Source organism: Pseudophryne corroboree, chromosome 1 (genome assembly GCF_028390025.1).
Source record: "Pseudophryne corroboree isolate aPseCor3 chromosome 1, aPseCor3.hap2, whole genome shotgun sequence".
Taxonomy (NCBI): Eukaryota; Metazoa; Chordata; class Amphibia; order Anura; family Myobatrachidae; genus Pseudophryne; species Pseudophryne corroboree.
The window spans coordinates 384,246,363-384,260,240 of record NC_086444.1 but is presented as its reverse complement, the minus strand read 5'-3'; the positions used below and the strand labels follow the sequence as shown (position 1 = coordinate 384,260,240).

The 13,878-nt window shown below is 46.2% G+C and overlaps 1 protein-coding gene across 1 annotated transcript in view; it reads left to right on the top strand.

Moving 5' to 3' along the window:
- The window catches only part of LOC134949311 (solute carrier family 2, facilitated glucose transporter member 11-like), a 115,216-nt gene extending 108,234 nt beyond the window's left edge, over positions 1 to 6,982 (top strand). Inside the window, exons 12-13 of the mRNA XM_063937843.1 lie at positions 4,877 to 5,004; positions 6,765 to 6,982. Coding sequence (XP_063793913.1) covers positions 4,877 to 5,004; positions 6,765 to 6,968 — 332 coding nt within the window. The 3' untranslated portion in view covers positions 6,969 to 6,982. The remainder of the gene's footprint in view (positions 1 to 4,876; positions 5,005 to 6,764) is intronic.
- Positions 6,983 to 13,878: the final 6,896 nt, after the last annotated feature.

The window sequence follows — 13,878 nt, the reverse complement described above, 5'->3', positions numbered from 1 at the left end:
TATTATTTATGGGATGGTAAACCTTTTCCTGACTACTTATGTTATTTATATTAGTTAAATATATTTGGTACAGCCTATACTATAGACCATCTATAATGTTAATTCTTAATAATGTAGGGGGTAATTCCAAGTTGATCGCAGCAGGACATTTTTTAGTAGTTGGGCAAAACCATGTGCACTGCAGGGGGGCAGATGTAACATGTGCAGAGAGAGTTAGATTTGGGTGTGGTGTGTTCAATCTGCAATCTAAATTGCAGTGTAAAAGTAAAGCAGCCAGTATTTACCCTGCACAGAAACAAAATAACCCACCCAAATCTAACTCTCTCTGCAAATGTTATATCTGCCTCCCCTGCAGTGCACATGGTTTTGCCCAACTGCTAAAAAATGTACTGCTGCGATCAACTTGGAATTACCCCCGTAATCCATACACTATGCAGTGTATAAAAAGACCAGTGTGTACATATATGTCTAGGATCAGTAGTAGGTTCTGCTACGGTTCCCTGGAATATCTCACTTGCTACAAGGGCCCTCATTCCGAGTTGATCGCTCGCTAGCTGCTTTTAGCAGCATTGCACCCGCTAGGCCGCCGCCCTCTGGGAGTGTATCTTAGCTTTGCAGAAGTGCGAACGAAAGAGTAGCAGAATTGCTACTAAAAAATGTCATGCTGTTTCTGAGTAGCTCCATACCTACTCCTATCTTGCGATCACTGCAGTCAGTTTAGTTCCTGGTTTGACGTCACAAACACGCCCTGCGTTCGGCCAGCCACTCCCCCGTTTCTCCAGCTACTCCTGCGTTTTAGCCTGACACGCCTGTGTTTTTTAGCACACTCCCGGAAAACGCTCAGTTACCACCCAGAAACACCCACTTCCTGTCAATCACTCACCGATCAGCAGAGGGACTAAAAAGCGTCGCTCGGACCTGTGTACAATTGCATAGTTTTGTGTGAAAATACTTAGCGTGTGCGCCCTGCGGTCCATATGCATGCGCAGAATCGCCCATTTTTAGCCTGATCGCTATTCTGCTAAAAACGGCAGCGAGCGAACAACTCGGAATGACCACCAATGTTCCAAAGAGTGGCAGATTGTGGACTGAATTTAGAAACTCCCCTCTAGAAATCCTTCCTTTGCCCCTGGATAGCCAATCAGCTGTGGAGTATCTACTATATAATGCAAAGGTATGCGGGTAAAATACCGCCAGTCGGGATCCTGGCTGCCTCAATACCGATGCTGGGATCCTGACAGGGGTACTATACCACCGCAAAGTAGATGATTCCCCCTCTGTGGGTGTCCATGACACCCATAGAGGGAGAATAGAACCTGTGCCACTGAGCCCGCAGCATGCAGGGCCGTCTTAGCAGTGTGGGCCCCTGGGCACAGCAATCCACTGGGGCCCCTACCCATCCTCCATGGGTGGGGGTGCTATCAGCGGGTGCTTTGATGTCCCACGGGCGGTAGGGGGTGTTCTATCTTCTGCTCAGCATGTAGGACCTGGAGCAGTAATTTCTGCTAATTACTCCTTTACTGCACAGATGGGGTGGGAAGGAGAACACTAAACTGTAGAAGGTGGCATTGGGCGGAATGAAGGGGCCCCGGTACATGACTTCCAGCGTGGCATGGGGTCGATAGTGGAGTGGGCTTAATATTCATCATTTTCTGGTGAGACAGCAGCTTGCTTGACTGCAGATATCTCAAGTTCCAAGAAAAAGATTTCTTAGCTTTGAATGGGATAAAAAATTAGAGTGTCTCACTTGTCAGGAGGTACTGGGGACTTGGAGATCAGAGTTCAGGAGCCAGATCAATCCACCAACAAATATATAAAACTGCATATTAGGTGTGCGGAGCTTGAGCAGGGACCAGCTGCTTGAAGGCTGATATCTCTGGTTCTTGGCACAGTAGAGACAAGCTACTAGTGTCCACTGAAACTGGAGAGTCTCAGCTTTTGAAATATACAGAAAAACTCTAAGTCATACAGAACCCGAGATATCTGCCTGGGAAGAGCAATTAACAGGCTTGGATGGGGACCACTGCTTTGAAGTCGGATATCTCTGGTTCCCTAGGGCCGATTTTCAAAAATCTGGTACCCCTGGAAAGAGGGGACCCTCAGCTATCAGCCTAGGGCCCTGATACTCATGGGGCCCTTGGGCAAGAGCCCATTGAGTCCATACGAAAAGACGGCCCTGGCAGCATGGTGAGCGCAGCAAGCCCGCAAGGGGCTTCAAAGCGCTCACCCCCCTGCAGGCATTCTGGCACACAGGATGTCGATGACTGTATACTGACATTCGGCATCCCGTGCACTGGGATCCCATACCGATCTTGTGCAAAGTTTAGATACTGTCAGCAGCAAAACTAATGCCAGTGCAGAGGATGTGGCTGCTACGGGGTCTGGAGGCGAGAGGGCCTAGCTATGCTGGGTTGTTCCGTTCCATGGCCCCCTGGCTAGGGAAAGGGATATCGTAAGTCAATATCAATGTTACCAATGTTCTAAACATCATTGGTGTTGCATCATTGGATTAAAAACTCAATATTTGCCACTGGAAATCATTAGTAGTGTGTGCATAAAAATGTAAATGCAGTAACCGTACAGCATTATAACATGCAGCTATGGGATTGCTTTAATCCGTTACCCAGAAGCTTCCTCTATGTTTAAGCCACTCAACAGGAACGCGTAAGTGAAGGCAAGCCAATCAGTATGCTGTCACAGACTATTGGAAGGAAATCATTGATGGTGAACTAAACATTGAAAATTGTCATCGATGGCAAACTAAATTTAGAACTAAAAGATCAATGATTTTAATGTTTCATCAGTCAATTCCCAGCCCTACTCTCACTTACCAGTTGGGGTCGCTCATACTAGATCCCGTATTCTGCTCTTTAGAGATCACCATGAGTTCCAGGGGCATTACATAAAGATGTGTACACACCAGAACGATATCGGCACAATGTGCCCGACTTGGAAACATTGTTCATGATATCGTCCAATGTGTAGTCACAATGTCGCTGATGATGTGCGCTCCCGCATGCAGGTCCGACAGGCGAAATTGCCGAATGCAACATGCCCCCACGCCGTCGTACTGTTGCTCCTGACATGCACACTTGCCGATGTCAGGTCCCGTCACAGATGATATTGCATCTTAGCGATATCATTCTGGTGTGTACGCACCTTAACACAGGCTTTGCTGTGAGGCCTGGCGAAGCATGGTTTAGCCTCTAATTATACATTAATTAGCATTACTACAGTACAAACAATAAGGTAAGGGACTGCCCAGTCACATGAGGGATGAAGATAATATTTGTGTTGAACTACAGTTGGATGTTCCTTATTTGAGGTGTAAATATGTAAATAGTTTGTGTTCTACAGTGAGGCGTGCAGTTTGAATGTTATTTATTATTGTATCTATGCTACAATTTGATTGTTTTGGTTTGGTAAATATTTTCAGTATATCTGCAAAATATGTGGATTTGTAGTTTCCACCATTCAGAGGCAGCTGTATTTTTCCTAATTCCTAATTACTGTGTCATTTGATTTAGTGCCCTATTGGTTAGTTGTTTATCTTTTATTTGCATTTGTCTGTTTTTATTTTATTTGTGTTTGTGACTTGATATTTAAAAAGCCTTAAGGTGCATACACATTATAAGATGTTGACTATCTCTGATTTTGACTTTGCGATTTCCCCTGGACTCCCTGGAAACCCTGAACCACCAATATTGACTATCTTTACTTGAGATTTTGACTATGTGAGATTTTGAATAAGTGCCAATTTTGACTATACTAAGTACTAGATTGCACACAATCTAGTCAAAATTGACTTGCCTGCACAGTCTATCTTTTCTTGCGATACCGAAACCATGGGAGAGCGCATTGGTATCGCAAGCTGTGTACACACGGTGCGATTTGCACTAACTTTCCTTACAATTTTAACTACATAGTCAAAGGGGTGTATTCAATAACTGTCGGAAGCTGCCGTCTTGTCAGAAAGACAGCAGCTTCCGACAGAAATAGGTCGGAAGGGGTTTCGACCTATTCAAAAGGGGCTGATTTTTTCCGACAAGTTGGGAATTCCCAACTTGTCGGAAAACACGCGGATTGGCAGAATAGCCGCTGATCCACATGCTTCTGTCGGAAATGGGGTCAAATCCGACAGGTTTTGGCCCCCTTTCCGACAAAGTCAATCCGACTTGAAAACAAGTCGGGTTGAGGGGGGGAGACGAGCGGTGCTGCAGGCGGCTGGGGGAGCTGAGATCGGCGGCCAGCAGGGGGGAGCTGGCTTCGGGGGGACATGTCTGCGACGGAGGCGCTGCAAAGAAACCTCTCTCCCTGCAGCGCCTCCCCCCCCGCCGCTTCAGACATGTCTCCCCGCAGCCAACTCCCCCCGCCGGCCGCCAATCTCTGCTCCCCCCGCTGCCCGGAGGCACCTCTTACCATGCAGCGCCTCCCTCCGCCGCCCCAGACATGTCCCCCCGCAGCCAGCTCCCTTTGCCGATCTCTGCCCCCCCCCCACTGCCCAGCTTACCCCGCCGCCGTCCCGCTCACTGCACTCCTGGCTGCTGCTGTCAGCATTGAATATACCCCAAAATCGTATGGTTACATCGCACCATTTGTATGCACCTTTAGGTAGGTACACTTTTTTCATGACAAAAGAGTAAGTAACTTACTGTATTGTGAATTATATGAGGACAGTAATTATTTGTGTGCTATCTCTGTTACATACAGTAGTAACAAAAAAATTACAACTATAACGTAAGATACAATAAAACACATTTAATTTTTGTAGCGTCTGTGGTTTCCATTTATAACAAATTACAAATGCAAATTTTCTACTGTGTACTTTAAACAGATTTTTTTTCTTCAGTAAAATATATTGTTGTTAACTTCATAGGTGGTGTTACAAATACCCTAGCTGCAGAACTCTTTACACAGTCTTCTCGCACTGGAGCATACGTGATAGGAGGAGCTGTAAATTGGATAGGGTTTTTCGCAATTGGAATTACCTTTCCATTCATAGTAGTAAGTACTATTTATGAGTATGATTCACTCTATGTCACAATATCCAGGGTAGAGTGCAGTCTAAAAGTCCAAACATAATAGTAGCACCTCCGAAAGGCACCTATAGTATGATGGTCAGGAATTGGCACAGTTTTGAAGTTATAGCTCACACCAACACTGTTGGATAATACTAACTTTAACAGCACACATTGAACAATAGGAACTCTAATTTTAGGCATGCAGTACAAAGTTTTCACTGCTGTTAGATATGTCTTAGGGGGATATGTTCTAAGCAGTGATAAAAGTGGAGAAGTGAACCAGTGGAGGCGTTGCCTATGGCAACCAATCAGGTGCTCTGTATACTTTTACAAATGTTATCTCAATGCTGACTGGTTGCAATGGGCAACTTCTCCGCTGGCTCACTTCTCCACTTTTATCACTACTAAGTACATCTCCCCCTTAGTAACTGCAGTCACCTAGGTGCTTGGGTATTCTCAACCCTTTAGATACTGCTTTCTCTTGATGCTGCTAGCCTCAGAAATGGGATTTGTCTGCTTTAACTAGGTCCATTTTGTTACTGTGATGTACTGTGTTTGCGTAAACAAATATGTAGTGCAGCTGGTATTGAAAGAATATCCATGTTCTTGTTCTAGATAGTGCTAACCTAACCACATCTCCCCTATCCTTCCATCACAGTTTATTTTTTAAACTACTTGGATCATTCCCCCCAGGTGGAATACTGTACATGTGGGCATGGCTAAGTGGCATGCAGCCAGTGGTTAGGGATGGCTGCACATTAGTTTCCTTCCAATCCTGACCTCCTATATAGAATATTTTTCTCACAAATATAAACCCTTTAAATGTGTATACTGGTTGTAGATTACACAATCGTACTGCGGCTTTTAGGGCACTGCCAGTGACATTTGAGATTTCAAGAAACATTTGGGGTTATTCAGAGTTGTTAACAAACCAAAAAGGTTAGCAAGTAAGCAAAACCATGTTGCACTGCAGGTGGGGCAGATGTAACATGTGCAGAGACAGTGAGATTTGGGTGGGTTATATTATTTCTGTGCATGGTAAATACTGGCTGCTTTATTTTTACACTCCAATTTAGATTTCAGTTTGAACACACCCCACCCAAATCTAACTCTCTCTGCACGTGTTATATCCCCCCCCCCCCTGCAGTGCAGCATGGTTTTGTCCAATTGCTAACTTTTTTGGTTTGCTAACAACTCTGAATTACCCCCTTTGTGCTATCTGAAGGAACCAGACATATAGTTATACTGTATGTTGCCAGCCATAAGTGTGGATTACATTCACACCACGGCTCTATGGTGCTCCTTCAACACGCCACAAGTATAAACTTTTAATGTTAATGACTACATCTTAAGAATGCTTGAAATCTGCCTCTCACCACAGCTGATATATCGTATTGAGACTGGTCCCCTCATCATCAATCTTGTACTTTTAGTTTAACATCCATATATCCCATCTCTATTGTTTTACTTTTATCCTTAATGAACAGGGTTGATAGATGATGACACATCATCCTCGGGCATTGTGCACGTTAGTCATATGCCTGCCTGCCAGTAATGGCCCCATCACATCAGCTTTGAGAAGCTGAATGAAAGTGCAATTAAATTGTTTCTTCTTTTTAACACAAATTTAGAGTTAATGCTCTAAAGACACAACTGTGGTATGTTCTGTGTTGTCACTGTTGTCCATGTGTGCAGACAGTGTAGAATCACATGCTTATCTAACTATTTTCTTTTTATTTCCAGAATGGATTAAATCAATATTGTTTCCTGTTTTTCTTTGTTACGTGCATCCTAATAGCAGGATTTATCTACTTTATTATGCCAGAAACAAAAAACAAATCCTTTCTGGACATCAAAGCAGACTTCCAGAAACTCAACTACGGACATTGTTATAAAAGGCTACAAGAAGTAGAAGATAACAGTATTATGATGGATGCAAACATGTGATGTATTTTATTGGACATTGTATATATTAAATTACATCAACAAGCTTCCCTTGTGCAGATCTCTTATGTACTACACAAATGAGTCACTATGAGCTTTTTCAGACTTATTACTGTGGAACTTAAATCCATGCTCCCCTTCCAGCCAGAACTTGTAGCCACATAATACAGTAACTACAGCAGAGAGCTGTACATAACATAAGCTAGGACTAGGCTCAATCAAGGGCATTGAAATGAATGGGTTGGGTTTGGGTGACCGCTGGTCACCATACCGCCGCTGGGATCCCGGTTGTAAGATGGCCTGCGGGGGGAGCGCAACAAAGCCACTTGCGGGGCCACAAGTTCTATTCCCACTCTATGGGTGTCGTGGACACCCACAAGTGGGAATAGTCCCTGTTGGTCGACATGCCGACCGGCGGGTTGTTAACTGTTCGGGATCCTGGCATTGGTATAGTGACCGGTCACATAACCGCATCCCAAATAAATGGCTCACAGCATTGAAATAGTCTGCATCAACAATAGTAAGACAGAAGATAAAAATGAGTGACAATTGGGAGACAAATATTCATAAAAACAAAAGAAAAAAGGCAGCCAATCAGAAATGTGCTCCAACTTTGTAATGTGTGCTGAAAACTTACTGTTGATATGTATGTACTATTTGTGTTATACACAAGTTGGATGATAGAAGACACCAGTGGAATCAGCATATGAATGTGGTGGCTCAGTCAGACTTAACCATGGTTTCAGGTTTGTTGTAGTGGGCAGATGTATAGCCGTAGTCACAGTAACAACGACAGGTAGTGGAGGGGAAGCGGAACATACAGCGGACCATCCAGTCATATAGGAGTAGCAGAATACAGGGTAACACAGGTTCTCCCCATAGCTATGTACTACACTGTGTGCAGTACGGTGGCACCCAGACAGTGGCAAGATGGCCCGGCCATGCACAGTAGCACTATAAGTGCCCATCTTGGTAAATGGCTTAATTGCTCAGTAAAGGACATTGTGGAGATAACGCAGGAGCGCACTCTGTTACCAACAAAGTAACAAAGTTTTATCCCTATGATCAACAAGGTTTCATAAATATCCTCCATAGTGAGGACAATGGGAGAGCTGAGAACATGTACTTACAGGACACTGCTAGTTTTGGTAACAGATCATTTGATGGCTTAAACATCAATGCACAATTTCTATATGTAACCAAATCTGACGATACTAGTGCTGTCTGCTCTATCATATGAACTAATTATAATTCCTGTATATAAAAAATACACATTTCTGGATAGCAATACCCAAAGTACAGCAAAAATAGGATTTTAATACCTACTGGTAAATCCTTTTCTCGTAGTCCGTAGAAGATGCTGGGGACTCCAAAAGGACCATGAGGTATAGACGGGATCCGCAGGAGACATGGGCACTTTAAGACTTTAAATGGGTGTGAACTGGCTCCTCCCTCTATGCCCCTCCTCCAGACTCCAGTTATAGGAACTGTGCCCAGGGAGACAGACATTTCGAGGAAAAATGATTTTTGTTAAACCAAGGGTGAGATACATACCAGCTCACACCACAACACACCGTACAACATGGCTTTTAACTAACACCAGTTACTGGCATGAACCAAAATCAGCAACAGGCTGATCTTAAACGAAACACAACCGTCGTGTAACCTAAGCAATACCTACTAACAAGTACTGCAGCCAGAGTCCGCACTGGGACTGGCGCCCAGCATCATCTACGGACTAAGAGAAAAGGATTTACCGGTAGGTATTAAAATCCTATTTTCTCATACGTCCTAGAGGATGCTGGGGACTCCAAAAGGACCATGGGGTTTATACCAAAGCTCCAGACCGGGTGGGACGCCTCTGCAGCACCGATTGAGCAAACATGAGGTCCTCATCAGCCAGGGTATCAAACTTGTAGAACTTAGCAAAAGTGTTTGAACCCGACCAAGTAGCTGCTTGGCAAAGTTGAACCGCCGAGACTCCTTGGGCAGCCGCCCAAGATGAGCCCACCTTCCTAGTAGAATGGGCCTTCACCGAATCCGGTAATGGCCATCCAGCCGTAGAATGCGCATGCCAAATCGTATCACAGATCCAGCGTGCAATAGTTAGCTTAGAAGCAGGAGCCCCAATTTTGTTGGGAGCATACAGGATAAACAGAGCCTCTGTTTTCCTAATACGAGCCGTTCTGGCTACATACATTTTCAAAGCTCTGACTACATTGAGAGACTTTGAATCAGCCAAGGCTTCCGTAGCCACAGGCACCACAATAGGTTGGTTCATGTGAAACGCAGAAACCACCTTTGGCAGAAATTGTTGACGAGTTCTCAATTCCGCTCAATCCACATGGAAGATCAAATAGAGGCTCTTGTGAGACAAAGCCGCTAATTCTGACACCCGCCTTGCGGACGTCAAGGCCAAAAGCATGACCACTTTCCAAGTGAGAAATTTTAACTCAACCTTTCATAAAGGTTCAAACCAGTGTGACATAAGAAACGGCAACACCACGTTAAGGTCCCATGGTGCCACCAGGGACACAAATGGAGGTTGGATGTGCAGCACTCCTTTCACGAAAGTCTAAACCTCTGGAAGGGCGGCCAATTCTTTTTGAAAAAAAAATCGATAAGGCCGAAATCTGCACTTTAATGGAGCCTAACTTTAGGCCCGCATCCACACCTGCTTGCAAAAAATGGAGAAAACGACCCAGCTGAAATTCTTCCATAGGAGCCTTCTTGGATTCACACCAAGACACATATTTTCTCCAAATATGGTGATAATGCTTCGCCGTTACTTCCTTTCTAGTTTTAAGTAGAGTGGGGATGACTTCACCGGGAATACCCTTCCGAGCTAGGGTTTGGCATTCAACCGCCACGCCATCCAACGCAACCGCGGTAAGTCTTGGAACACGCACGGCCCTTGCTGTAACAGGTCCTTTCTTAGAGGAAGAGGCCAGGGATCTCCTATGAGTAATTCCTGAAGATCCGGATACCAGGCCCTCCGTGGCAAATCTGGAACAATGAGTTTCGCCTGAACCCTTGTTCTTCTTATGATCCTTATCACCTATGGAATGAGTGGAAGTGGAGGGAACAAATAAACCGACTGTAACACCCACGGTGTCACCAGGGCGGTCACTGCACTGGCTTGAGGGTCCCTCGACCTGGAACAATATCTCTGAAGCATCTTGTTGAGGTGAGACGCCATCATGTCTATTTGAGGAATGCCCCAATGACTTGTCACTTCTGCAAAGACCTCTTGATGAAGACCCCACTCTCCTGGATGAAGATCGTGTCTGCTGAGGAAGTCTGCTTCCCAGTTGTCCACGCCCAGAATGAAGACCGCTGACAGAGCGCTTGCGTGTTTTTCCGCCCAGCTGAGAACTTTTGTGGCCTCCGCCATCGCTGCTCTGCTCATTGTTCCACCCTGGTGGTTTATGTACGCCACTGCTGTTATGTTGTCCGACTGAATCAGGACGGGCAGACCGCAAAGATGTTCCGCTTGTAGAAGGCCGTTGTAGATGGCTCTTAATTCCAGAATGTTTATGTGCAGGCAAGCTTCCTGGCTTGACCATTTTCCCTGGAAATTTCCCCCCTGTGTGACCGCTCCCCAGCCTCGGAGACTTGCATCCGTAGTCACCAGGACCCAGTCCTGGATCCCGAACCTGCGTCCCTCTAGGAGGTGAGAACTTTGGAGCCACCACAGTAGAGATACTCTGGTCCTGGAAGAAAGGCTTATTTTCCGGTGCATGTGCAGGTGAGACCCGGACCACTTGTCCAACAGGTCCCACTGAAACACCCTGGCATGGAACCTGCCAAACGGAATGGCTTCGTATGCTGCAACCATCTTCCCCAGCACCCGCGTGCATTGATGAATCGACACTCTTGCCGGTTTCAGAATCTCCTTGACCATGTTCTGGATTTCCAGAGCTTTTTCTACTGGGAGAAACACTCTCTGCAGTTCCGTGTCTAGGATTATGCCCAAGAATGACAGCCGTGTTTTCGGAACCAACTGTGACTTTGGCAAATTTAGGAGCCAACCATGTTGTTGCAGGACTGTCAGGGAGAGCGCAACGTTTCTTAGTAACTGCTCCTTTGATCTCGCCTTTATCAGGAGATCGTCCAAGTGCGGGATAATTGTGACACCCTGCTTGCGCAGGATCACCATCATTTCCGCCATTACTTTGGTGAAAACCCTCGGAGCCGTGGAAAGACCAAACGGCAACGTCTGAAACTGGTAAAGACAATCCTGAACAGCAAACCTCAGGAAAGCTTGATGTGGAGGATATATTGGGACATGCAAGTAGGCATCTTTTATGTCGACTGACGCCATAAAATCCCCCCCTTCCAGACTGGAGATCACTGCTCGGAGAGATTCCATCTTGAATTTGAATTTTTTTAAAAAGAAATTGAGGGATTTTAGGTTCAGAATCGGTCTGACTGAGCAATCCGGCTTCGGGACCACGAACAGGCTTGAATAAAAACCTTCTCCCCGTTGTGACGGGGGGACCGTGACAATAACTTGCTGTAGACACAGCTTTTGTATCCCAGCGCATACTACCTCCCTTTCTGGAAGAGAAGCTGGTAAATCAGATTTGAAAAATCGGTAAGGGGGCACGTCTTGAAACTCCAGTTTGTATCCTTGGACCACTATTTCTAGCACCCAAGGATCCAGGGCCGAACGAGCCCAGACCTGACTGAAGAGTTGAAGACGTGCCCCCACCGGTGTGGACTCCATCAGTGGAGCCCCAGCGTCATGCGGGGGATTTGGCAGCGGCCGAGGAGGACTTCTGCTCTTGGGAGCTTGCCACAGCCGGCAACTTTTTTCCCCTTCCCTTACCTCTAGCAGCAAGGAAGGAAGACCCTCATCCTTTTTTTAATTTATTAGACCGAAAGGACTGCATTTTCTTTTGTTGTGCAGGGACATACGGTAGAAAAGATGACTTACCTGCGGTAGCTGTAGATACCAGGTCCGCGAGGACCTCACCAAACAAAACACCACCTTTATACAGCAGAGCCTCCATAGCCCTCTTAGAGTCCGCATCACCATTCAATTGATGAGTCCATAACGCTCTCCTAGCCGAGATTGCCATGGCATTGGCCCTTGATCCCACAAGACCAATATCTCTCGCAGCCTCCCTTAGATAGACTGCAGCGTCCCTGATATGACCCAGTGTCAAAAGAATACTATCCCTATACAGGGTGTCCAAGTCAGATGATAAGCTATCTGCCCACTTTTCAATTGCACTACTCACCCATGCCGATGCTACGGCAGGTCTGAGCAGCGTTCCCGTAGTGGCGTAAATAGATTTCAAAGCAGTTTCCTGCTTACGATCCGCAGGATCCTTTGGGGCCGCCGTGTCGGGACGGAAGCGCCACCTTCTTGGACAGCCGTGCTAGAGCCTTGTCCACATTGGGGGTTGACTCCCACTTATTCCTATCCTCAGAGGAGAACGGGTATGCCATAATAATTCTCTTGGGAATGAGCAACTTTTTGTCAGGATTTTCCCAAGGCTTTTCAAAAAGAGTGTTCAGTTCATGAGAGGGAGGAAACGTTACCGGAGGTTTCTTTCCTTTAAACATACAGACCCTTGTCTCAGGAACAGCAGGGTCTTCCGTGATATGTAACACTTCTTTTATTGCCACATGATGTACTGAATGCTCTTAGCCAGTTTAGGATTCAACCTGGCACCACCATAATAGACACTGGAATCCAAATCCGTGTCGGTATCTGTGTCTGCTATTTGGGTAAACAGCCTTTTCTGTGACCCTGAGGGAGTCTGCGTTTGGGATAAAGCATCTTCCATGGATTGTCTCCATGTTTGGTTCTGAGCCTCAGATTTATCCAATCTCTTATTTAATAAAGCCACATTTGCATTCAAGGCACTCAACATATTTTAACCAATCAGCAGTCGGCGGTGCCGACAGATTCACTCCCCCACACTGGGGGTCATTCCGAGTTGTTCGCTCGCTAGCAGATTTTAGCAGCATTGCACACGCTAGGCCACCGCCCTCTGGGAGTGTATCTTAGCTTAACAGAATAGCGAACGAAAGATTAGCAGAATTGCGAATAGAAAATTCTTAGCAGTTTTTGAGTAGCTCCAGACCTACTCACAGATTGCGATCAGCTCAGCCCGTTTCGTTCCTGGTTTGACGTCACAAACACGCCCTGCGTTCGGCCAGCCACTCCCCCTTTTCTCCAGACACTCACGCGTTTTATCCTGGCACGCCTGCGTTTTTCCGCACACTCCCAGAAAACGGCCAGTTTCCGCCCAGAAACACCCACTTCCTGTCAATCACACTCCGATCGCTTCAACGATGGAAATTCTTCGTTCGGACGTGAGTAAATCTACTAAGTTTTGAGCTAAAATACTTAGCGCATGCGTACTGCGTACCATGCGCATTTTCGCCTTAATCGCTCCGTTGCGAAAATCGGCAACGAGCGAACAACTCGGAATGACCCCCATTGTTCTGTCCCCACACCAGCCTCCTCCTGGGAAGAGCCTTCAGCCTCAGACATGTCAACACTCGTACCGACACCACTATCACAACGGCTATAGGGGACAGACCCACAATAAGGCCTATCAGAGAAAACACAGAGGGAGTTTGCCAGCTCACACCCAGCGCCCAACCTGGTCTGAAAGCATATAATAATGCCCCAGACCTGTCAGCGCTGTTTAAAATAATAGTAATCAACACCAAAATTTGCTGTGCCCTCCCCCCCCCCCCCCCCCGCATTTAGCAACTTGTTACTTGTGACAGAAGTGTAGGAGGCCAGGACCAGCGTCTCTGCAGCTCACAGTGGAGAGAAAATGGCGCTGAGTAGAGCTGGAAGGACCAAGCCCCGCCCCCTTCATGGAGCGCTTGTGTCCCGCTATTTTTTTAAATACTGGCGGAGGTCTGTATACAGTGCCTATGCACT